Source organism: Bombina bombina, chromosome 1 (assembly GCF_027579735.1).
Source record: "Bombina bombina isolate aBomBom1 chromosome 1, aBomBom1.pri, whole genome shotgun sequence".
Classification (NCBI taxonomy): Eukaryota; Metazoa; Chordata; class Amphibia; order Anura; family Bombinatoridae; genus Bombina; species Bombina bombina.
The window spans coordinates 109913001-109938489 of NC_069499.1; the positions used below are offsets into that span (position 1 = coordinate 109913001).

At 39.1% G+C, this 25489-nt stretch overlaps 1 protein-coding gene across 1 annotated transcript in view; it reads left to right on the top strand.

Annotated features, from left to right (window-relative positions):
• The window catches only part of EML5 (EMAP like 5), a 261422-nt gene that overhangs the window by 213487 nt on the left and 22446 nt on the right, over positions 1–25489 (top strand). The window contains exons 25-26 of the mRNA XM_053710836.1: positions 13721–13799; positions 24919–25048. Of these exons, the coding sequence (XP_053566811.1) occupies positions 13721–13799; positions 24919–25048 (209 nt within the window). The remainder of the gene's footprint in view (positions 1–13720; positions 13800–24918; positions 25049–25489) is intronic.

Here is a 25489-nt window from a genome sequence, read left to right on the forward strand (position 1 = left end):
AGCATGGAAACCAATGCAAGGCTGGAACAAGGGTAAACAGGCCAAGAAGCCTGCTGCTGCTACCAAGACAGCATGAAGGGGTAGCCCCCGATCCGGGACCGGATCTAGTAGGGGGCAGACTTTCTCTCTTTGCTCAGGCTTGGGCAAGAGATGTTCCGGATCACTGGGCACTAGAAATAGTCTCTCAGGGGTATCTTCTAGATAAAGAGACAAGCATTCTTACATTGCGTAGGAGACCTATTAAAGATGGGAGTGATACACCCAGTTCCAACAGCGGAACAAGGTCTGGGGTTTTACTCAAACCTGTTCGTAGTTCCCAAAAAAGAGGGAACTTTCGGGCCAATTCTGGATTTAAAGATTCTAAACAAATTCCTCAGAGTTCCATCATTCAAAATGGAAACCATTCGAACGATTTTACCAACAATCCAGGAGGGTCAATACATGACTACCGTGGACTTAAAGGATGCGTACCTACATATTCCTATCCACAAAGATCATCATCAGTTCCTAAGGTTCGCCTTTCTGGACAAACATTACCAGTTCGTGGTTCTTCCGTTCGGTTTAGCCACTGCTCCCAGAATTTTCACAAAGGTGCTAGGGTCCCTACTAGTGGTTCTAAGACCGAGGGGTATTGTGGTGGCACCTTACTTAGACGACATCCTAATCCAAGCGTCGTCCCTTTTCAGATCAAGGGCTCATACAGACTTTGTATTAGCTTTTCTCAGGTCTCACGGGTGGAAGGTGAACGTAGAAAAGAGTTCCCTGTCCCCGTCTACAAGGGTTCCCTTTCTGGGAACAATAATAGATTCTGTAGAAATGAAGATTTTTCTGACAGAGGTCAGAAAATTAAAACTTCTAAACGCTTGTCAAGTTCTTCAATCTATTCCTCAGCCTTCCATAGCTCAGTGCTTCGAGGTAATAGGACTAATGGTTGCAGCAATGGACGTGGTTCCTTTTGCTCAAATTCATCTAAGACCATTGCAACTGTGCATGCTCAAACAGTGGAATGGGGATTATGCAGACTTGTCTCCCCAGATTCAAGTAGACCAGGTAACCAGAGACTCACTCCGCTGGTGGTTGACTCAGGATCACCTGTCTCAGGGAATGAGTTTCCGCAGACCAGAGTGGGTCATCGTCATGACCGACGCCAGTCTCTTAGGCTGGGGCGCGGTCTGGGATTCTCTGAAAGCTCAGGGTCTATGGTCTCGGGAAGAGTCCCTTCTCCCGATAAACATTTTGGAACTGAGAGCGATATTCAATGCTCTCCTGGCCTGGCCTCACCTAGCGAAGGCCAGATTCATAAGATTTCAGTCGGACAACATGACGACTGTAGCGTACATCAATCATCAGGGGGGAACAAAGAGTTCCTTGGCGATGACAGAGGTATCCAAGATCATCAAATGGGTGGAGGATCACTCCTGCCACCTATCTGCAATCCACATCCCAGGGGTAGACAACTGGTAGGCGGATTATTTGAGTCGTCAGACTTTCCATCCGGGGGAGTAGGAACTCCACCCAGAGGTCTTTGCCCAGTTAACTCAACTATGGGGCACTCCAGATATGGATCTGATGGCGTCTCGTCAGAACTTTAAAGTTCCTCAATACGGGTCCAGATCCAGGGATCCCAGGGCGACACTGGTGGATGCATTAGTGGCGCCTTGGTCGTTCAATCTAGCTTATGTGTTTCCACCGTTCCCTCTCCTTCCCAGGCTGGTAGCCAGGATCAAACAGGAGAAGGCCTTGGTGATCCTAATAGCTCCTGCGTGGCCACGCAGGACTTGGTATGCAGACCTGGTGAATATGTCATCGGCTCCACCATGGAAGCTACCTTTGAGACAGGATCTTCTATTACAAGGTCCATTCGAACATCCAAATCTAGTCTCTCTGCAACTGACTGCTTGGAAATTGAACGCTTGATTCTATCTAAGCGTGGGTTTTCAGATTCAGTTATAGATACTCTGGTTCAAGCCAGAAAGCCTGTGACTAGGAAGATTTACTATAAGATATGGCACAAATATATCCGTTGGTGCGAATCCAAGGGTTTTTCTTGGAGTAAAATCAAAATCCCTAGGATTCTTTCCTTTCTCCAAGAGGGGTTGGAGAAAGGTCTGTCAGCTAGTTCTCTAAAGGGAAAGATATCTGCTCTGTCTGTCTTGTTGCACAAACGTCTGGCAGCCGTGCCAGATGTACAAGCGTTTGTACAGGCGTTAGTCAGAATCAAGCCTGTTTACAGACCTATGACTCCTCCATGGAGTCTAAACTTAGTTCTTTCAGTTCTTCAAGGGGTTCCGTTTGAACCTTTGCATTCCATAGATATTAAGTTACTATCTTGGAAAGTTCTGTTTCTCCTGTTAAGTGTGATCAGTCCACGGGTCATCATTACTTCTGGGATATTGCTCCTCCCCAACAGGAAGTGCAAGAGGATTCACCCAGCAGAGCTGCCATATAGCTCCTCCCCTCTACGTCACCCCCAGTCATTCTCTTGCACCCAACGACTAGATAGGATGTGTGAGAGGACTATGGTGATTATACTTAGTTTTATACCTTCAATCAAAAGTTTGTTATTTTATAATAGCACCGGAGTGTGTTATTCCTTCTCTGGTAGAATTTGAAGAAGAATCTACCTGAGTTTTTACTATGATTTTAGCCGGCGTAGTTAAGATCATATTGCTGTTTCTCGGCCATCTGAGGAGAGGTAAACTTCAGATCAGGGGACAGCGGGCAGATTAATCTGCAAAGAGGTATGTAGCAGCTTATTATTTTCTGACAATGGAATTGATGAGAAAATTCTGCCATACCGATATAATGTAAACTCAGCCTTAAATGCAGTAGCAGCAACTGGTATCAGGCTGTCATGTATGTATATTTTACACTTCAGTATTCTGGGGAATGGCACTTCACTGGAATTATACTGTGTGCATAAGACTGTAGCCTAATTTGCAGGGACTAGCAACAGGCTTTTTAATAACACTTAATTTATGTTAAACGTTTTTTGCTGGCATGTAAAATCGTTTCATTTCTGAGGTACTGGGTGAATAAAATATTTTGGGCACTATTTTTTTCCACTTGGCAGTTGTTTTATTTAATTTATGACAGTTTACTGATCTCTCTCACTGTTGTGTGTGAGGGGGAGGGGCCGTTTTTGGCGCTTTTGCTACGCATCAAAAAATTCAGTCAGAAGCTCACTGTACTTCCTGCATGATCCGGTTCATCTCTACAGAACTCAGGGGTCTTCAAAACTTGTTATGAGGGAGGTAATCACTCACAGCAGAGCTGTGAGATTGTAGTTGACTGTGATAAAAAACGTTTATTTCTGTAACTTTTTTTTCTGCTATCAGGGTTAGTTATTCTTTGCTAATGGGAACAAGCCTTTGCTAAAATTGTGTTTTTTACAAAGATTTGATGCTATAACCTTTCAGTTTATTAACTTTCAACTGTCATAACTCTTTCTGTGCTTCTTATAGGCACAGTACGTTTTCTTATTATAATAAATTACTTGAAAAGTATTTCCAAGTTGCTAGTTTATTTGCTAGTGTGTTAAACATGTCTGATTCAGAGGAAGACATCTGTGCTATATGTGCTAATGCCAAAGTGGAGCCCAATAGAAATTTATGTACTAACTGCATTGATGCTACTTTAAATAAGAGTCAATCTGTACAAATTGAACACATTTCACCAAACAACGAGGGGAGAGTTATGCCGACTAACTCGCCTCACGTGTCAGTACCTGCATCTCCCGCTCGGGAGGTGCGTGATATTGTGGCGCCGAGTACATCTGGGCGGCCATTACAAATCACATTACAGGATATGGCTACTGTTATGACTGAAGTTTTGGCTAAATTACCAGAACTAAGAGGTAAGCGTGATCACTCTGGGATGAGAACAGAGTGCGCTGATAATGTTAGGGCCATGTCAGATACTGCGTCACAACTTGCAGAACATGAGGACGGAGAGCTTCATTCTGCGGCTGACGGTTCTGATCCAAACAGATTGGATTCAGATATTTCAAATTTTAAATTTAAGCTGGAAAACCTCCGTGTATTACTAGGGGAGGTGTTAGCGGCTCTGAATGATTGTAACACAGTTGCAATACCAGAGAAAATGTGTAGGTTGGATAAATATTTTGCGGTACCGTCGAGTACTGACGTTTTTCCTATACCTAAGAGACTTACTGAAATTGTTACTAAGGAGTGGGATAGACCCGGTGTGCCGTTCTCACCCCCTCCGATATTTTGAAAGATGTTTCCAATAGACACCACCACACGGGACTTATGGCAAACGGTCCCTAAGGTGGAGGGAGCAGTTTCTACTTTAGCTAAGCGTACCACTATCCCGGTGGAGGATAGCTGTGCCTTTTCAGATCCAATGGATAAAAAGTTAGAGGGTTACCTTAAGAAAATGTTTGTTCAACAAGGTTTTATATTGCAACCTCTTGCATGCATTGCGCCTGTCACGGCTGCAGCAGCATTTTGGTTTGAGTCTCTGGAAGAGACACTTGAATCAGCTCCATTAGATGAGATTACACACAAGCTTAAAGCTCTTAAGTTAGCTAACTCATTTATTTCAGATGCCGTAGTACATTTAACTAAGCTTACGGCTAAGAATTCCGGATTCGCCATTCAGGCGCGCAGAGCACTGTGGCTAAAATCCTGGTCAGCTGACGTTACTTCTAAGTCTAAACTACTTAATATACCTTTCAAAGGGCAGACCTTATTCGAGCCCGGATTGAAAGAAATTATCGCTGACATTACAGGAGGTAAAGGCCATGCCCTGCCTCAAGACAGAGCCAAACCTAAGGCTAGACAATCTAATTTTCGTTCCTTTCGGAATTTCAAAGCAGGAGCAGCATCAACTTCCTCTGCTCCAAAACAAGAAGGATCTGTTGCTCGCTACAGACAAGGCTGGAGACCTAACCAGTCCTGGAACAAGGGCAAGCAGGCCAGGAAACCTGCTGCTGCCCCTAAAACAGCATGAATTGAGGGCCCCCGATCCGGGAACGGATCTAGTGGGGGGCAGACTTTCTCTCTTCGCCCAGGCTTGGGCAAGAGATGTCCAGGATCCCTGGGCGCTAGAGATAATATCTCAGGGATACCTTCTGGACTTCAAATACTCTCCCCCAAGAGAGAGATTTCATCTGTCAAGGTTGTCAACAAACCAAATAAAGAAAGAGGCGTTTCTACGCTGCGTACAAGAGCTTTTATTAATGGGAGTAATCCATCCAGTTCCACGGTCGGAACAGGGACAAGGGTTTTACTCAAATCTGTTTGTGGTTCCCAAAAAAGAGGGAACTTTCAGGCCAATCCTGGATTTAAAGATCCTAAACAAATTCCTAAGAGTTCCATCGTTCAAAATGGAGACTATTCGGACAATTTTACCCATGATCCAAAAGGGTCAGTACATGACCACAGTGGATTTAAAAGATGCTTACCTTCACATACCGATCCACAAAGATCATTACCGGTATCTAAGGTTTGCCTTTCTAGACAGGCATTACCAGTTTGTAGCTCTTCCATTCGGATTGGCTACGGCTCCAAGAATCTTCACAAAGGTTCTGGGTGCTCTTCTGGCGGTACTAAGACCGCGAGGAATTTCGGTAGCTCCGTACCTAGACGACATTCTGATACAAGCTTCAAGCTTTCAAACTGCCAAGTCTCATACAGAGTTAGTACTGGCATTTCTAAGGTCGCATGGATGGAAGGTGAACGAAAAGAAGAGTTCTCTCTTTCCACTCACAAGAGTTCCCTTCCTGGGGACTCTTATAGATTCTGTAGAAATGAAAATTTACCTGACAGAAGACAGGTTAACAAAACTTCAAAGTGCATGCCGTGTCCTTCATTCCATTCAACACCCGTCAGTGGCTCAATGCATGGAGGTAATCGGCTTAATGGTAGCGGCAATGGACATAGTACCCTTTGCACGCCTACACCTCAGACCGCTGCAATTGTGCATGCTAAGTCAGTGGAATGGGGATTACTCAGACTTGTCCCCTTCTCTGAATCTGGATCAAGAGACCAGAAATTCTCTTCTATGGTGGCTTTCTCGGCCACATCTGTCCAGGGGGATGCCATTCAGCAGGCCAGACTGGACAATTGTAACAACAGACGCCAGCCTACTAGGTTGGGGCACCGTCTGGAATTCTCTGAAGGCTCAGGGACAATGGAATCAGGAGGAGAGTCTCCTACCAATAAACATTCTGGAATTGAGAGCAGTTCTCAATGCCCTTCTGGCTTGGCCCCAGTTGACAACTCGGGGGTTCATCAGGTTTCAGTCGGACAACATCACGACTGTAGCCTACATCAACCATCAGGGAGGGACAAGAAGCTCCCTAGCAATGATGGAAGTATCAAAGATAATTTGCTGGGCAGAGTCTCACTCTTGCCACCTGTCAGCAATCCACATCCCGGGAGTGGAGAACTGGGAGGCGGATTTTTTAAGTCGTCAGACTTTTCATCCGGGGGAGTGGGAACTTCATCCGGAGGTCTTTGCCCAAATACTTCGTCATTGGGGCAAACCAGAGATAGATCTCATGGCGTCTCGACAGAACGCCAAGCTTCCTCGTTACGGGTCCAGATCCAGGGATCCGGGAGCGGTCCTGATAGATGCCTTGACAGCACCTTGGACCTTCAGGATGGCTTATGTGTTTCCACCCTTCCCGATGCTTCCTCGATTGATTGCCAGAATCAAACAGGAGAGAGCATCAGTGATTCTAATAGCGCCTGCATGGCCACGCAGGACTTGGTATGCAGATCTGGTGGACATGTCATCCTGTCCACCTTGGTCTCTACCTCTGAAACAGGACCTTCTGATACAGGGTCCTTTCAAACATCAAAATCTAACTTCTCTGAAGCTGACTGCTTGGAAATTGAACGCTTGATTTTATCAAAACGTGGTTATTCTGAGTCAGTTATTGATACCTTAATACAGGCTAGGAAGCCTGTTACCAGAAAGATTTACCATAAAATATGGCGTAAATACCTATATTGGTGCGAATCCAAAGGTTACTCTTGGAGTAAGGTTAGGATTCCTAGGATATTGTCTTTTCTACAAGAAGGTTTAGAAAAGGGTTTATCCGCTAGTTCCTTAAAGGGACAGATCTCAGCTCTGTCCATTCTGTTGCACAAACGTCTGTCAGAAGTTCCAGACGTTCAGGCTTTTTGTCAGGCTTTGGCCAGGATTAAGCCTGTGTTTAAAACTGTTGCTCCGCCATGGAGTTTAAACCTTGTTCTTATCGTTTTACAGGGCGTTCCGTTTGAACCCCTTCATTCCATTGATATAAAGTTGTTATCTTGGAAAGTTCTATTTTTAATGGCTATTTCCTCGGCTCGAAGAGTCTCTGAGTTATCAGCCTTACATTGTGATTCTCCTTATTTGATTTTTCACTCGGATAAGGTAGTTCTGCGTACTAAACCTGGGTTCTTACCTAAGGTAGTCACTAACAGGAATATCAATCAAGAGATTGTTGTTCCATCCTTGTGTCCAAATCCTTCTTCAAGGAAGGAAGCCTTCTGCACAATCTGGATGTAGTTCGTGCCCTAAAATTTTATTTACAGGCAACTAAAGATTTTCGACAAACGTCTTCCCTGTTTGTCGTTTACTCTGGTCAGAGGAGAGGTCAAAAAGCTTCTGCTACCTCTCTCTCTTTTTGGCTTCGTAGCATAATACGTTTAGCTTATGAGACTGCTGGACAGCAGCCTCCTGAAAGAATTACAGCTCATTCCACTAGAGCTGTGGCTTCCACTTGGGCCGTTAAGAATGAGGCCTCTGTTGAACAGATTTGCAAGGCTGCAACTTGGTCTTCGCTTCATACTTTTTCCAAATTTTACAAATTTGACACTTTTGCTTCTTCGGAGGCTATTTTTGGGAGAAAGGTTCTTCAGGCAGTGGTTCCTTCTGTATAAAGAGCCTGCCTGTCCCTCCCGTCATCCGTGTACTTTTGCTTTGGTATTGGTATCCCAGAAGTAATGATGACCCGTGGACTGATCACACTTAACAGGAGAAAACATAATTTATGCTTACCTGATAAATTCCTTTCTCCTGTAGTGTGATCAGTCCACGGCCCGCCCTGTTTTTTACGGCAGGTAAATATTTTTTAAATTATACTCCAGTCACCACTACACCCTTTGGCTTCTCCTTTCTCGTTGGTCCTTGGTCGAATGACTGGAGGTGACGTAGAGGGGAGGAGCTATATGGCAGCTCTGCTGGGTGAATCCTCTTGCACTTCCTGTTGGGGAGGAGCAATATCCCAGAAGTAATGATGACCCGTGGACTGATCACACTACAGGAGAAAGGAATTTATCAGGTAAGCATAAATTATGTTTTTTAGTTGCTATTTCTTCTGCTAGAAGAGTTTCTGAATTATCTGCTTTGCAGTGTACTTCTCCCTATCTGGTATTTCATGCAGATAAGGTAGTTTTACGTACCAAACCTGGTTTTCTTCCAAAAGTAGTTTCCAACAGGAATATTAACCAGGAAATAGTTGTTCCTTCCCTATGTCCGAATCCAGTTTCAAAGAAGGAACGTTTGTTACACAACCTAGATGTGGTCCGTGCTTTAAAATTCTATTTAGAAGCAACAAAGGATTTCAGACAAACATCATCTTTGTTTGTCGTTTATTCTGGTAAGAGGAGAGGGCAGAAAGCTACTGCTACCTCTCTTTCTTTTTGGCTGAAAAGCATCATCCGATTGGCTTATGAGACTGCCGGACGGCAGCCTCCTGAACGAATTACAGCTCACTCTACTAGAGCTGTGGCTTCCACATGGGCCTTCAAGAATGAGGCTTCTGTTGATCAGATCTGTAAGGCAGCGACTTGGTCTTCTCTGCATACTTTTGCCAAATTTTACAAATTCGATACTTATGCTTCTTCGGAGGCTGTTTTTGGGAGAAAGGTTTTGCAAGCCGTGGTGCCTTCCATTTAGGTAACCTGACTTGCTCCCTCCCTTCATCCGTGTCCTTAAGCTTTGGTATTGGTTCCCACAAGTAAGGATGAAGCCGTGGACCGGACACACCAATGTAGGAGAAAACAGAATTTATGTTTACCTGATAAATTTCTTTCTCCTACGGTGTGTCCGGTCCACGGCCCGCCCTGGCTTTTAGTCAGGTTTGAATTTTTTTTATTCCATACACTACAGTCACCATGGCACCCTATAGTTTCTCCTTTTTCTCCTAACCGTCGGTCGAATGACTGGGGGGCGGAGCCAGAGGGGGGACTATATGGACAGCTCTTGCTGTGTGCTCTCTTTGCCATTTCCTGTAGGGGAAGAAAATATCCCACAAGTAAGGATGAAGCCGTGGACCGGACACACCGTAGGAGAAAGAAATTTATCAGGTAAACATAAATTCTGTTTTTATGGGTCCCTTAAAGGACCTCGTAGCATTAATGGATCTTTTTAAAGAATCTTGCCTAAGCAGAGAGATTTAGAGAATCGGACCCTCAAATTACTTTAATCTTCATTTTAGCACATATTGTCACAAGATTTGCTTTTCATATGCATGCCCTGCTTCTGAAAAAAAAATGATAAAACAATGCTTATTCACAGTCTGTGACATTGCTAATGCTTAATACTTGTAATTTAATTCCAGTTTAGTTATGAAAACAATGAAGAGTAAATTAAAAAGGCTTCATAAATACATATGTGTGTGTATCAATGTAGTAAACTAAATGGCAAAAACACATGTTCATTAAATAAGTACTGTAGTGTATCATTTTTTATTTATGTGATTTTTAGCAAGGGAGATAGTGGCCACGCTGTACATAGTGCTTGTTATTATTTCTAAAATATTTTTTTTATATATACTGTATATTATTTCTGAAATGTTTATTTTTCTTTAATATATAGTAACATACTTAATATAATAGTTAATAGTTTGTGAAAACTGGCTATTAACTATCTCTTCAAATGATGTCATAGTACTTTAGAAGAAGTTAGAAATATTTGCTGTTATTTTACTAATTGCTATCATCCTCCCCTTTCCTGCTTACATGAAGGCAGGGAGTAGTCAGGTAAGCACCTGAATCTAAATATTTTCTTTTATATCATTTGAAGGTTTTAGTTTTAAAACACAATTTTAGTGGGACAATGAAATAGAAACTATAATATAGAAACAAAGGGCTAGATTACAAGTGATGCACAACTTATATTGTAGGGTGCATTATCCTTAGCAAATCCTTGCGCAAAGAATGGAGCACAATCTGGCCTTACAAGTGAGGGGTTCAGCACACCTGCACTTTATGACATCCAGATGTTAGAGCACCCTAGACTAATGCTTGAAGGCTAAAATATTACTTTCATGTTGCTATATGTCCACAAAAATAAAATCGCTAATAGTTGTGTTCAACGCACAACGCTAATATTTTTGCTCTCCTCCCAAAATGTTAAAAACATTACAAAAAGGTATTTACTGTACAATTACAAAATTTAGAAATTGTGCCTAAAAGTATAGATACACCTTACCACACTTAAAGGGACATGGAATTTAAAATTATGGTTTCATTATTCAGATAGATATTATAATTTAAAAAAAAAAAAAAAAACATTTTACTTTTATTAGCATTTATACCTTTTTTTGGTATCCTTTGTTGATGTTTGCCTTCTTTACATGAGAGCATACAGAGACAGGCTCAGAAACATGTATATGTCTTCAGCAAAATAGTTACAACATTAAAGGGACACTCAATCCAAATTTTTTCTTTCGTGATTCAGATAGAGCATGCAATTTTAAGCAACTTTCTAATTTACTCCTATTATCAAATTTTCTTTATTCTCTTGGTATCTTTATTTGAAATGCAAGAATGTAAGTTTAGATGCCGGCCCATTTTTGGTGAACAACCTGGGCTGTTCTTGCTGATTGGTGGATAAATTCATCCACCAATAAAAAAGTGCTCTCCAGAGTCTGAACCCAAAAAAAGCATAGATGCCTTCTTTTTCAAATAAAGATAGCAAGAGAACGAAGAAAAATTGATAATAGGAGTAAATTAGAAAGTTGCTTAAAATTGCATGCTCTATCTGAATCACAAAATAAAAAAATTGGGTTCAGTGTCCCTTTAACAGCATTGTTGCAAACACTGCTGCCATATAGTGCTCAAGACAAGAGAACGCTCCAGAGCCTACTTCAGTATGAAAAGATGAGGGAAATACAACACAATGAAAATGGAAGGTTTTGTTATAGTTTTTTTGTTTGTTTTTTAAGTTCTATCTGAATCATAAAAGTTTAATTTTAACTTCCAATTAATTTTAAATGTGTTAACATTTGGGGAATCATAGGTGGTTATATTTACTGTTACCCTTTTTATAAACAGTCCAAGTAAAAAAAAAAAAAAAATTTACTGGTATCATACAGTATATAGCAGAGGTGGAAATTATGTTTTACTTGCTGTTTTATTTATCTTTTTAATTTAAAGGATATTGTAGTTAAACATGTTCTGCCATGCATGTGAAAGAGCAGTTTTCTATCATGTTGAAAATGTTTTTTTTTTTTGTTGCTTGAAAAATGTAAACTCAAAGGGGTCGATTAATCAAAGCCTTCGGCAGGCTTCGCCCCCCTACGACTGCTGGTTCATACAAGAGAACCCCGAGTCCTTATTTAACAAGCAGCGGTCATAAGACCGCTGCTTCCCTAACCTTTCGCCACCTCTTAGGTGGCGAATTTCAATCTCCCCGGTCTCGTCTGACTGGGGAGATTAACAGCTTCTGCCCCCGCGTGATTGGCTGTGCGCGGGCAGGGGGCGGGATTGCACGCGAGCGCAAAATAGCGCTCGTGTGCAATGCTGAATTCTGGCAGCAGAATTCAGCCCGCCAGAGGCAAGCTGCAGGGCGGACAGGGGTGCGTATGTGCACCCCTGTCCGCCGCAAGCTTGATAAATATACCCTAAAGTTAAACCTAGTTAGTTGTGTACTTTCTGATAACATTCACTCACTGACACCAGCAACTTCCATAGCACCTTTACAAACCTCACAAGAAAGCTGTGATTTATTAGGTTTATTGAGGACACAAACATACAAACATTTTGAAATTCCCCATCTCTGTAAAAAATGCATTTTAATCCTTAGCTCATTAAACTAAAGTGGCAACAAAACATATTGTTGTACAAATGCTGATATATATAATCTTGGAACAGTGACATCAATACTAAGCCTAAAGGACACAAAAACAGAAAATAAATCTTAATGAAACACATTTATTTCTTCTCCTGATTATTCCCAAACTATTAAATACACATAGAAAGATTAGCAGCAGATGTTTGTTTAATGAGGTAGACTGTTTTCTTGTTGCTGGGTTATTAGCATTTGTAATTATCTAAATATCATGAGACTGTGCAGCATCTCTCTGACAAAAAAATGTTACTTCTGAAGAAAAAAAGTGTGAGATCATAATCCTCTGTTTCATAAAAGTGCCATAAAAATAATTGTATTATCAATTAGCACATCTAGGCAAGAATCCCTGCTTGCATTTCCCCAGAAGTATTCCATATACATTATTGCCAATGCACCAAAGAACTATGGGTAATATATGCAAATAAGATATACATCTCATGCTTTCTGCTTCCAATACAATGTGTGACCTCAGATATCCCCTTATGGGGTAAGTGCACAAACAATTTTGGTATTCAGATTGATTGGTAAGCTTTTTACCACAGGGCACCCAAGATAAAATAATTGTTTAGCTTTTTATGAATCAATTTGACTTAGTACCCCTCTTCATGGACTCAGTGCTACTGAATTTGGCATGAATATATGATAATAATATTAATAATAATGGTATGCAGTAACAAAGCATATTTTTGTATAACAGCTACAGTCTTTGGGCTAGATTCAATAATGTTTGTAGCATATATATATATATATATAAAATTTTGCTTTTCCTTTCTTTACCTATCCCATTGCTCTGAACACTGTAAAACAGGGACTTGCCAAGGAAATGAAAGGCAGGTGGAACCTTCGAGCTTGGCGGGGGTGCTGCAGTAATGAATGGAGGTGCATTGCATTAAGCCCCCAACACCTTCCAGGACCACCGCCAAGTTTATTGGACCCATTTCCTCTATGGATGGCTGCCATGATAAAACTAAGTAAAATAAAAATACAAAAAACTGGTGATTTTGCAATACCAATACATAGATGTATATACAAATGGTCAGGCAACCCATGTTGGACCACTTGAGATGGATTGACCCCAGATTCTTTTTCCAGAACTAGGTAGCTATTCTCCTGGGCATTTTCAGCAATACCCTTATGGTTAAGCATCTAAATCTTACTTTCCTTTCAAAGTTTTCTCCTTAAGCTATCCTTGTGTATATAATGTGTATCTTTCTCTTGCCTGCTGCTATGTAGAGGTTCCAGGTAATTCTGTCCTTCAAGTGCTACATCATCATCATCCAGTGAGCATTCAGACATTTGTATATCATCAATATATCTATCTGTACATCATGTGGATTTTATTTACCTGAGTGTTGTAAATATGACCATTGTAAATCAGCCTTTTTCATTATGTTTTTTTTTATTATTATTAATTTTGGGATTAAAAAGCTTAAATAGTTCATTTATAAGAATTTCTGAAATTTGTTGCTGGCTATCAAAGTTTTAAACATTTTCATTTGCATTTGTAAATTCATTGGTTTTACAAATCTGCACTGTGCAAATTGCAGCTTTTCCTCTGCATATCCCTTGATCTGGTGCAGAATGCATGATGGACCAGCCTTTTCTTATTCACAGTTCTCTGTTACAGACCTCCTGTTAGTAGGGCATTACCGCCTCCTGAAAAACTTCAGACAAACAATGTTGGGAAAAAGAAGAGACCTATAGAGGCAAGTATGAAAACCCTCAACATTGTGTCCCTATTTTATACTAAAATGTTTATATTATTTATTGTTGTTGTTCCTAATTAACACCTTAACCATGTACGTTGCCGGTTGTTAAAGGGACATTAAGCACTAAATAAATGCTAGTTAGACTGATGCATTCAAAGAAAAGATTAGTCTGAGAATAACATGTAGATGTAATTTTTAAAGTTTCATTAGCTGCTTAAATAGTGACAAAATAAGTGTAAAGTTTTAGTGCCTATAAAATAATGGGAGCTGCCATGTTGTAACTTAGGTTACCTTCTCTACTGTGGCCAATTAGGGACAGCTATAAATAGGTAATTACAGTGAACAGCCAATGGCTGTGTGGAATATAACAGTGTTCTGCACTTTAATTTCTAACAGGAACTGAAAAGCTCACAATTTCGGAATGGAATTACAGGAAAAGGGGACATAATAAATAATGATATAAAGTATATATTGTAGAGTTTTGTATAGATTATACTATTTATCTTCACAGCCGTAGCAGCTTCCCCGCCCGCAGATCCTCTCTTCATACATCAGCCATGACGAATCCAGCTTTCTCCAATAACGGCTTCCCCCCCAGAGCAAACATTTCCTGAGGCCATGCCATGACTGGAGGAAGCTAGATTCTTTAAAGCTGACGTATGAAGAGAGGTTTTGCGAGCAGGGAAGCTGCTCCGGCTGTGAAGAGGTGAGAGGTAAGTTTTTAAACAAAACTGCTGCTTTGTAAACTTTGATGAATGAAAGTGCCCCTGTTTTTAATAGTATTTTTAAAAAACGGGTTTTCATTCATCAAAGTTTACCTTCACTTTAAAAGGGCCTTTTATAGGGCATTGCCCTGAAGCAATCAGCTCTTTAACCAAAAAATTACAAAGTCTCCCCTAACAGTAACCCCCCCCCACACACACAACTAACCTCCCAAAATTAAAAAAAACCTTAGGGGTTTTTAGGTTTAGGGGTTAATAGTTTAATTTAGTCTGTTGCGATGTGGGGGGCCGGTGGTTTAGGGGTTAATAGTTTTAGTTTAGTATTAGAGATGTGGGGGCCAGCGGTTTAGGGGTTAATAGGTTTATTATAGTAGTAGTGATTTTGGGGGCCAGAAGTTTAGAGGTTAATAGGTTTATTATAGTAGTAGCGATGTGGGTGGGCGGCGGTTTAGGGGTCAATAGATTTATTATAGTATTTTCAATGCAGGGGGTGGCGGTTTAGGGGTTAATACTTTATTTTAGTGTTGCCGATGTGGGTGGGCGGTGGATTAGGGGTTAATACTTTAATTTAGTGTTGGCGATGAGGCTGGGCGGCGGATTAGGGGTAAAAGAGCTATTTGCTTCAGGGCAATGCCCTACAAAAGGCCCTTTTGAGGGCTATTGGTAGTTTATTGTTAGTTTATGGTGTGTTTTTATTTTGAGGTGGCTTTTTTGTTTTTAAAGGGGTATTAAATTAGGTTTAATTTTTATTATTTTGGATAGTTTTGTTTATTATTTTTTGTAATCTTAGTGTTGTTGTTTTTTTTAATTTTAGTGGGGGGGGTTTGTAATGTTAGTTTTTTTTTAATTTTTTGTAGTGTTAGGATTTTTTAATTTTGTAACTTAGGTTTTTTATTTTTCGTTTTATTTTTTAAATATTGTAATGTTAGGTTAATTTATAGCTTAAAGGGTCATGATACCCAATTTTTTTCTTTCATGATTTAGAAAGAGCATGTAATTTTAAACAACTTTCTAATTTACGTCTATTATCTAATTTGCTTCATTCTCTTGATATCACTTGCTGAAAAGCATATCTAGATATGCTCAGTAGCTGCTGATTGGTTGCTGCACATAAAGGCCTTGTGTGATTGGCTCACGCATGTACATTGCTATTTCTTCAACAAAGGATATCTAAAGAATTGAGCAAATTAGATAATAGAAGTAAATTGGAAAGTTGTTTAAAATTGCATGCCCTGTCTGAATCATGAAAGTTTAATTTTGACTAGACTGTCCCTTTAAGCTTATTTTTTTTTATTTACAGTGGTGTGCACCTAGTGCCTACTTGAAAAGAGACCGTTAGCTTTGATATATTGACACCTAGTTGTCTATTATGGAAAGGTCGAATTAATGGAAAGTATACCAAAGCGCCAACTTGACGGAGGCTGGGTCTGGACCGATTACAATGATGTCCATTTTTACATGAACATTTTATTATTTAAACATTTTAATTAAATAAACAAGTTAAACAATGTAAAACATGGATCCATGAATAAACAAACAGATTTGTACAACAATAGCAGCTAAATGAGATATTAAACAGATATTGATAGAGACAATTTAGCACTTGAAATTACAAGCAATTGTTCCTAAAAATGTGTAATTCTGTTACAAATTACAAACTTATCAAAAATGATTAAAGCTCTCAGTGCAGGCTTTGACTATGTGTTTAACACTTAGTAGAAACCAGATGGGACATCAATGGAATTAAAACTAGTATACACTACCACAAGACAATATTGAGGGATAGTAAGAAATATGTGTGGGGGGGGGGGGAATTGTGATCTTCAACAATGGTGAAATAAGAACAAAAATACAAAACAAAACACCACAAAATACAAAATTTGGCCAAATATCAAGAGTTGATGTGATGTGTTCAAATCGTGAATATATCCAAAGCTATAAATGTATGTAGTCGATGAACCAATATAGGCTGTGTGTCCCTTTAAGAAGAATCCAAATGTCTAAAAAAAAAAAGAGTTTTTTTGTGAAAAAATGTGAATCCTAAAAGCTGTAGTAGTAATTATCCAAATGTGAGTGCTGGGGTCAATGTCAATGCCTATTAGCCGTATTCAAACCAGAATACTATCTTCTTAGCAAATGTTTGTTACAATCCCTGGGTCCTTCTTCTGTAAAAGAAAGATAAAATAGTGTAGGTTGTTTTAAAATCAATAAATATATGGAAGTATGCTTACCAGTCGACGCGTTTTGGTCATGGAAAGACCTTTATCAAGGTCACATTTTTTTAGACAGTTGGCTTTTTCTTAAAGAGATACACAGCATATATTCATTGACTATATACATCTATAGCTTTGGATATATTCACGATTTGAACACATCACATCAACTCTTGATATTTGGCCAAATTTTGTATTTTGTGGTGTTTTATTTTGTATTTTGTATTTTTGTTCTTATTTCACCATTGTTGAAGATCACTTTTTTTTTCATTTTTTTTTCACATATTTCTCACTATCCCTCAATATTCTCATATTTTCATGTGTTGTGGTAGTGTATACTAGTTTTAATTTCATTGATGGCCTATCTGGTTTCTACTATGTGTTAAACACCTAGTCAAAGCCTGCACTGAGAGCTTTAATCATTTTTGATAAGTTTGTAATTTGTAACAGAATTACACATTTTTAGGAACAATTGTTTGTCATTTCAAGTGCTAAATTGGCTCTATCAATATCTGTTTAATATCTCATTTAGCTGCTATTGTTGTACAAATCTGTTTGTTTATTCATGGATCCATGTTTTTAATTGTTTAACTTGTTTATTTAATTAAAATGTTTAAATAATAAAATGTTCATGTAACAATGGACATCATTGTAATCGGTCCAGACCCAGCCTCCGTCAAGTTGGCGCTTTGGTATACTTTCCATTATTTTTTTTTATTTCATAGGTAAGTTTTTAATTATTTAAAGGTAGTTATGTTGTAAATTCAATTTAAAGTTAGGGGGTGTTAGGTTAAGGGGTTAATAGTTTAATTTAATGTGTCGCGATGTGGGTGTTTGGCAGTTTAGGGCTTAATAGGTTTATTATAGTATTTGTGATGTGGGGGGAGGCGGTTTAGGGGTTAATAGGTTTATTATAGTAGTAGCGATTGGGGGGCTGGCAGTTTAGGGGTTAATAGATTTAGTATAGTATTTGCGCTGTGGGGGGCGGCGGTTTAGGGGTTAATAGGTTTATTTAGGTGTTAGCAATGCGGGGGCGGTGGTTTAGGGGTTAATAGTTTTATTTAGTGTCGGGGAGGCGGATTAGGGGTTAATAGGTTTATTATAGTAGTAGCGATTGGGGGGGCTGGCAGTTTAGGGGTTAATAGATTTAGTATAGTATTTGCGCTGTGGGGGGCGGCGGTTTAGGGGTTAATAGGTTTATTTAGGTGTTAGCAATGCGGGGGCGGTGGTTTAGGGGTTAATAGTTTTATTTAGTGTCGGGGAGGCGGATTAGGGGTATTTAGACTAGGGGTTTATGTTAGGGTGTTTTTACATAACTTTCTTTTCCCCATAGACATCAATGGGGATTGCGTTATAGCGATCTCCATTCCGCGATCGCAGGTGTTAGTTTGTTTCTAACACTTTCCATTGATGTGTATGGGGAGGCCTTGGCTTTTAGACGGTATGGAGCTTATCACACAACAAAAGAAGCTTTTTTTAAACTTGTAATGGCAGCGCTATGGAGAGTGCGATACCACTATTTTTTTTTGCGTTAATTACGCATCGCGTTTAGCGCACAACTTGTAATCTTGGTGATAAATGTTTATGTTTTGTTTGCTCATTGGCTGATAAGCAAACTCCCCACAGTTCTGAACAGTAGCACATCTCACAAGCACACAAATAGAAAATGTTCTATTTCTCAGTACAGGATCATTAGTTTTACAAATAAATAAATGAAAAGGCTGAAATACCTTTTTAAAATACTATCTTTTAGATGCAACTTAGGGACATTTGGGTCAAAATTAAAATACACATAGATGAATTAAATATTTGTAAAGCAATATATTTACAATATACAAATATTGGCAAAAATGTTTCTAGTAAAACTTATCACTGTTTTAGTGTTAGTATATTTCTCTGCACGTGCATGTGAGGCATAGCTAGATATTCTCAGTGCACCAGCATTTTAAATACTGCAGCTGCTCAGAGTGCCAGTGGGGCTTGTATCATATCAGCAATGATGGAAATTGAGTCATTACCAAATGATACAAGCACCTTAGGCTGTCTGAGCAAGTGCTGTGCTTAAAATGCTGTTGCCTGGAGCATACTTAAGTATGCTTTTATCAAAACTGACCCATGTGCATTCAAATTTAGGCTGGAATTTCCTGTTAATTTATAGTAAGCTCCACAAACTGAATGCCCTGTAGAACTTACTACTAAGGCAAATAGCTATTAATGGTAAAATATACATTTCTTAGAGCACCCATATTTTTAATACACAGTTAGAACATGCCATTTTAAGAGACTTTTCAATGTACTTTTATTATCAAATTTAATTTGTTCTCTTGGTATCCTATTTTGAAAAGCATACCCACATAGGCTCAGCAGCAGTGAACTGCTGGGAGCTAGCTGGTGATTGGTGGCTACACTCGTATGTCTCATTGGCTCACCAGTTATGTTCAGCTGTTTCCCAGTAGTGCATTTCTGCTCTGAAGCTGATTTTACCTAAGTGTTTAATCCCGTTGCAGGAGTTAAAGGGACACTGAACCCAATTTTTTTTCTTTCATGATTCAGATAGAGCATGCAATTTTAAGCAACTTTCTAATTTCTCCTTTTATCAATTTTTCTTCATTCTCTTGCTATCTTTATTTGAAAAGCAAGAATGTAAGTTTAGAAGCCGGACCATTTTTGGTTCACAACCTAGGTTGTCCTTGCTGATTGGACATCACCATTAAACAAATGCTGTCCATGGTCCTAAACCAAATATTGACGGGCTCCTTAGCTTAGATGCCTAATTTTTCAAATAAAGAAAGCAAGAGAATGAAGAAAAATTGATAATAGGAGTAAATTAGAAAGTTGCTTAAAATTGCTTACTCTGTCTGAATCATGAAATAAAAAAATTGGGTTTAGTGTCCCTTTAAATACACTGTTAAATACACACAGTGGTGCCATTATAACATGATCTCACATATAGGCCCCTATTTATTAAAGTCTGGCAGACCTGATCTGACAGTGTGGATCAGGTCCACCAGACCTCGTTGAATACGGCGAGCAATATGCTTGCCGTATTCAACATTGCACCAGCAGCTCACAAGAGCTGCTGGTGCAACGCCGCCCCCTGTAGACTCGCGGCGAATGAACCGTCAGCAGGGGGGTGTCAATCATCCCTATCGTACTCGATCGGGTTGATTTCCGGCGATGTCTGTCCGCCTGCTCAGAGCAGGCGGACAGGTTATGGAGCAGCAGTCTTTGTGACCGCTGCATCATAACTGCTGTTTCTGGCGAGTCTGAAGGCTCGCCAGAAACACGGGGCATCAAGCTCAATACGGAGCTTGATACATATGCCACATAGTATTTTCTTTTTTTGCTTTTAAGCTCCTGTAAGTTATTTGTTTGCCCCTTGTAACAATTATTAGTTTCTTTATTTGTATATTAAAGGTCAAGGGCAGTGCGGCTTTTAAAGGCACATTAAACTGCTAAGCACACACAGAAATTAACAAACACAACAAAACTTACGTTATTTAATTTCCTATAGCGCTTCCATTACAAGTTTTCAAACATACGCCTTTTGCGTGCGATATGGTTGCGTTGAGCTCCATACCGCACACAATCAGAGCGCTGCTGAGACGTGCTCATGCACAATTTCCCCATAGACATCAATGGGGAGAGCTGGCAAAAACAAAAACTAACACCTGTGATCGCGGAAACAAAAGTTCTGTAACGCAGCCCCATTGATGTCTATGGGGAAATAAAAATACTGTTTAAACACCCTAACATAAACCCTTCGTCTAAACACCCCTAATCTGCTGCCCCCAACATTGCTGTTGCCTGTCTACAGTTATTATCTCCTAATCTGCCGCTCTCGATATCGCTGTTACCTATAAAAATTATTAACCCCTAATCTGCCGCTCCCGATATCGCCGCCACTATACTACATTTATTAACCCCTAAACCGCCAGCCCCCCACATCGCAACAAGCTAAATTAAACTATATTAACCCCTAAACCTAACCCTAACGTAACCCTAAATCTAACCATAACACCCCTTAACTTTAACATAATAAAAATAAAGCTAAATTAAATTTACAATTATTAACTAAATAAACCTATTAACCCCTAAACCGCCAACCCCCCCCCACTTCACAACAAGCTAAATTAAACTATATTAACCCCTAAACCTAACCCCCCCTAACTTTAACATAATTAAATTAGATCTAAATTAAATTTACAATTATTAACTAAATAATACCTATTTAAAACTAAATACTTACCTGTGAAATAAAACCTAAGCTAGCTACAATATAACTAATAGTTATATTGTATCTAGCTTAGGTTTTATTTTTATTTCACATGTAAGTTTGTATTTATTTTAACTAGGTAGACTAGTTAGTAAATAGTTATTAACTGCAGTATTTACTAACTACCTAGTTAAAATAAATACAAACTTACCTGTGAAATAAAACCCTGCCTTACACTAAAACCTACCATTACAAAAAATAAAAAAACCTATCATTACAAAAAAAACAACGAAATTATCCTAAAAAAAATAAAGATTAATCCTATTCTAATACCCTTAACAGAAAAACACCCCAAAATAAAAAAACTGCTCTAGAATAAACTACCAAGGGCCCTTAAAGGGCCTTTTGTAGGGCATTGCCCTGAGATAAACAGCTCTTTTGCTAAAAAAAAAAAAAAATATATACATTACACAAAATAAACAAATTATCAAAAATAAAAAAAATATTCCTATTCTAATACCCATAAAAAACACCCCAAAATAAAAAAAACTGCTCTAGAATAAACTACCAAGGGCCCTTAAAAGGGCCTTTTGTAGGGCATTGTCCTGAGATAAAAAGCTTTTTTGCTAAAAAACAAAACAAAAAAACTAAAAATATACATTACACAAAATAAACAAATTATCAAAAATAAAAAACAAACACCCCAAAATAAAAAACCTAATCTAAAATAAACTACCAATGGCCCTTAAAAAGGCCTTTTGTGGGGCATTGCCCCAAAGATAGCAGCACTTTTACCTGTAAAAGAAATACAAACACCACCCAAACAGTAAAACCCACCACCCAACCAACCCCCCCAAATAAAAAAACTATCTAAAATAACCTCTCTCGCTGTTTTACATTGCCCAAATCCTAATCTAAAAAAACACACCCAAAAAACCCTTAAAAAAACCTAACACTAACCCCCGAAGATCCACTTACAGTTGTTGAAGTCCCGCTTGAAAGATCAGTCCAGCCGGCGAAGTCATCATTCATGCGGCCTCTTCTATCTTCATCCAGCCGGCGAAGTCCTCATCCAGGCGGCAAGAAGTCTTCATCCAGACGGCCTTTTTTATCTTCATCCAGCCAGCACGGAGCCGGTCCATCCTGAAGACATCCGCCGCGGAGCATCCTCTTCATATGGTCGCCGCCGTACACTGAATCTTCAATGCAAGGGACGTGATTCAAGATGGCATCCCTTGCATTCCTATTGGCTGAATTAGCCAATAGAATGAGAACTGCTTAAATCCTATTGGCTGATTTCAATAGCCAATAGGATTTTAGCAGCCCTAATTCCTATTGGCTGATTCAAATTTTTCAGCCAATTGGAATGCAAGGGACGCCATCTTAAATCGCGTCCCTTGCATTGAAGATTCAGTGTACAGCGGGGACCGATGAGGACTTCTTCCCGCATGGATGATGACTTCGCCGGCTGATTTGAATAGCCAATAGGATTTTATCAGCCCTAATTCCTATTGGCTGATTCAAATTTTTCAGCCAATAGGAATGCAAGGGACGCCATCTTAAATCGCGTTCCTTGCATTGAAGATTCAGTGTACAGCGGCGACCGCATGGATGATGACTTCGCCGGCTGGATGGATCCTTCAAGCGGGACTTCAACAACTGTATGTGGATCGTCGGGGATTGGTGTTAGGTTTTTTAAGGGTTTTTTGGGTGGTTTTTTTTTTTAGATTAGGGTTTGGGCAATGTAAAAGAGATAAATGCCCTTTTAAGGGCAATGCCCATACAAATGCCCTTTTCAGGGCAATGGTTATCTTAGGGTATTTCAGATAGTTTTTTCATTTGGGGGGTTGGTTGGGTGGTGGTTTTTACTGTTGGGGGTGTTAGTATTTTTTTACAGGTAAAAGAGCTGATATCTTTGGGGCAATGCCCCACAAAAGGCCCTTTTAAGGGCCATTGGTAGTTTATTGTAGGCTAGGTTTTTTTTTTTTATTTTGGGTGGGCTTTTTTTATTTTTATAGAGCTATTAGATTAGGTGTAATTCTTTTTTTCTTTTTTATAATTTGTTATTTTTCGTAATTTAGTGTTTCTTTTTTTTTGTAATTTAGTTAGTTTTTATTTTTTGTAATGAGATATTTTTTTGTCATTTTTAGAGTAGTGTTAGGATTTTTTATTGGTAGTTTAGTTTTATTTAATTGGTAGTTAGTTTAATTTTAGTTTAATAATTATAATAGTTTTATTGTTAGTTTAAAATTAAATTAAATTAAAACTTACCTGTCAAATATTTTTTTTTAAGATAGAGAAATTATAATTTTAATATAAAGTTGGGGGGCCTTAAGTTAGGTTTAGGGGTTACTAGTTTAAATTAGTTTATTTCGTTGTGGGGGGCTTGCGGTTTAGGGGTTAGTAGGTTTATTATAGCGGCGGTGTGGGTGGACGGCAGATTAGGGGTTAATAATATTTAAATAGTGTTTGCGATGCGGGAGGGCAGTGGTTTAGGGGTTAATAAGTATTATAGTGGCGACAATGTCGGGGAGCGGCGGAATAGGGGTTAATACAATTTTTTAGTGGTGGCGATGTTGGGAGCGGCAGATTAGGGGTTAATACATTTATTATAGTGTTTGCGATGTAGGGGTGCCTCGGTTTAGGGGTTAATAGGTACTTTGTAGCAGTTTAGTTATGAATTTTATGTTACAGATTTGTAGCATAAAACTCATAACTACTGACTGTAGATGGCGGTACGGATCTTGTCGTTTTAGGCTGTAACGCTCACTTTTTAGCCAGTAATACCGGCGCTATGGGAATCCCGAAAAAACTTAATTTTTACGTGTGCGGGATTGACGTTGCGTTACAGGCTAAAAGGTGTGCTGTACAGCTATACCGACAACACTTGTAACAGCTGCGGTGCTGTTTTAATGCTGAAAATGCCATATTTTCAGCGTTATAAGCCGCAACGCAAAACTTGTAATCTAGGTGATAGTCTGCACAATGGTTACTATTCACCATGCTATTGGTTTATCCCCTTTACTTGGAGCTCTCTTCAGAGTTATTCTCTTACTTTAACCCTTTACAGGTGCATTTTCATATTTGCTGCCGCCATCTTGGAGCTCACGTATTCTTGTGTACTGTGACATAAGTGGTGAACATTCACAGATCAGCAATGTTACCGCTTTTTTCGCAGCTGTGTTGTGCGCTTCAGGTTAGCACACACAATACAGAGCGAGAGGTTTACATTTTTGCTATTTTAGGGGTTAAAAAAGAAAGAACAGCACACACATGGGGGAGGGGGGGTGGCCTGGTGAATAGTGACTTGCTATTGCAGTTGGGCCCATCAGTTTAAAGGGACATTATACACTTATTTTTTCTTTGCATAAATGGTTTGTAAATTATCTATTTATAAGTTTTTCTTTTAAAAAATGTATAGTTTTGCTTATTTTTAGGTAACATTGCTCTGATTTTCAGACTCCTAACCAAGCCCCAAAGTTTTATGTGAATACCGTCAGCTACCTTCTCCAGCTTGCTCCTGTTTGTGTAAAGGGTCTTTTCATATGCAAAAGAAGGGGGAGGGGGGGAGTGTCTTATTTCCAACTTGCAATGGGCTTTCCAGCTGCCTTTTCAACAGAGCTACACTTAGAACTTCTAAGTAAGTTTTTAAACAGTTTTATACTGGATTTTTGTATCAGTATCTGTGCATCTTATTCTTTATAGTAGTGTCTATTACATGCAGTTATATGAAAATGAGTGTATACTGTCCCTTTAATGTCTAGTTAAACACAACAATAATTTAGCAGTACTACTAATATTTAGAGTCCAATATTTTGGAAAGCTAATTAGCTAATCTGAATACAAACAGTTATGAATTAATTTAAGTGTAGTCTGCAAAACCCATGGAGTTTACCATATATATGTCAAGAACAGGTCTGAACATAAGCCAACAGCAGTAAAGTCTATTTGTACTTTTATGGCAGGATCTGGTCCTGGAGTTAGTTTTTGGATACAGAGGCAAAGACTGCAGGAATAATGTTCATTATCTAAATGACTGTGCTGACGTCCTTTACCACACTGCCTCGGTTGGGATCCTGTACAACATTGCTACAGGTAAGATAACATTTGGCTACATGTAGTCATTATTAAAGGGATATGAAACCCAAACATTTACACTGAAGATATTCAAGTCCAAGTTACAAGTAAATGACCCAATGTGCTCTGATTTTCCAATTATAGTCTTCAAAAATGTAGCCTATTTTCTGCTACCATTTAAAAAAGGTGACTTCCCCATAATACAAATTAGGTAATATTATGCATCAACATTGTCTTGAAATTCTCATGTGACAATACAGAAAATGATCGTATTGTTACACGAATTGCTGTTACAATTGTGTACAATTAATGTGATTAATGATATGGTCATAAAACAAATGGTAATTTTAGAATGTGGAGTCCAGGCTTTGAGGGACAGTGATTACAGTAATAGATGGTGTCTGTCCTGTTGTCTGTCCTTTTTTCCTTTACTGGAGCATACTCCTTCAAATAGCATCA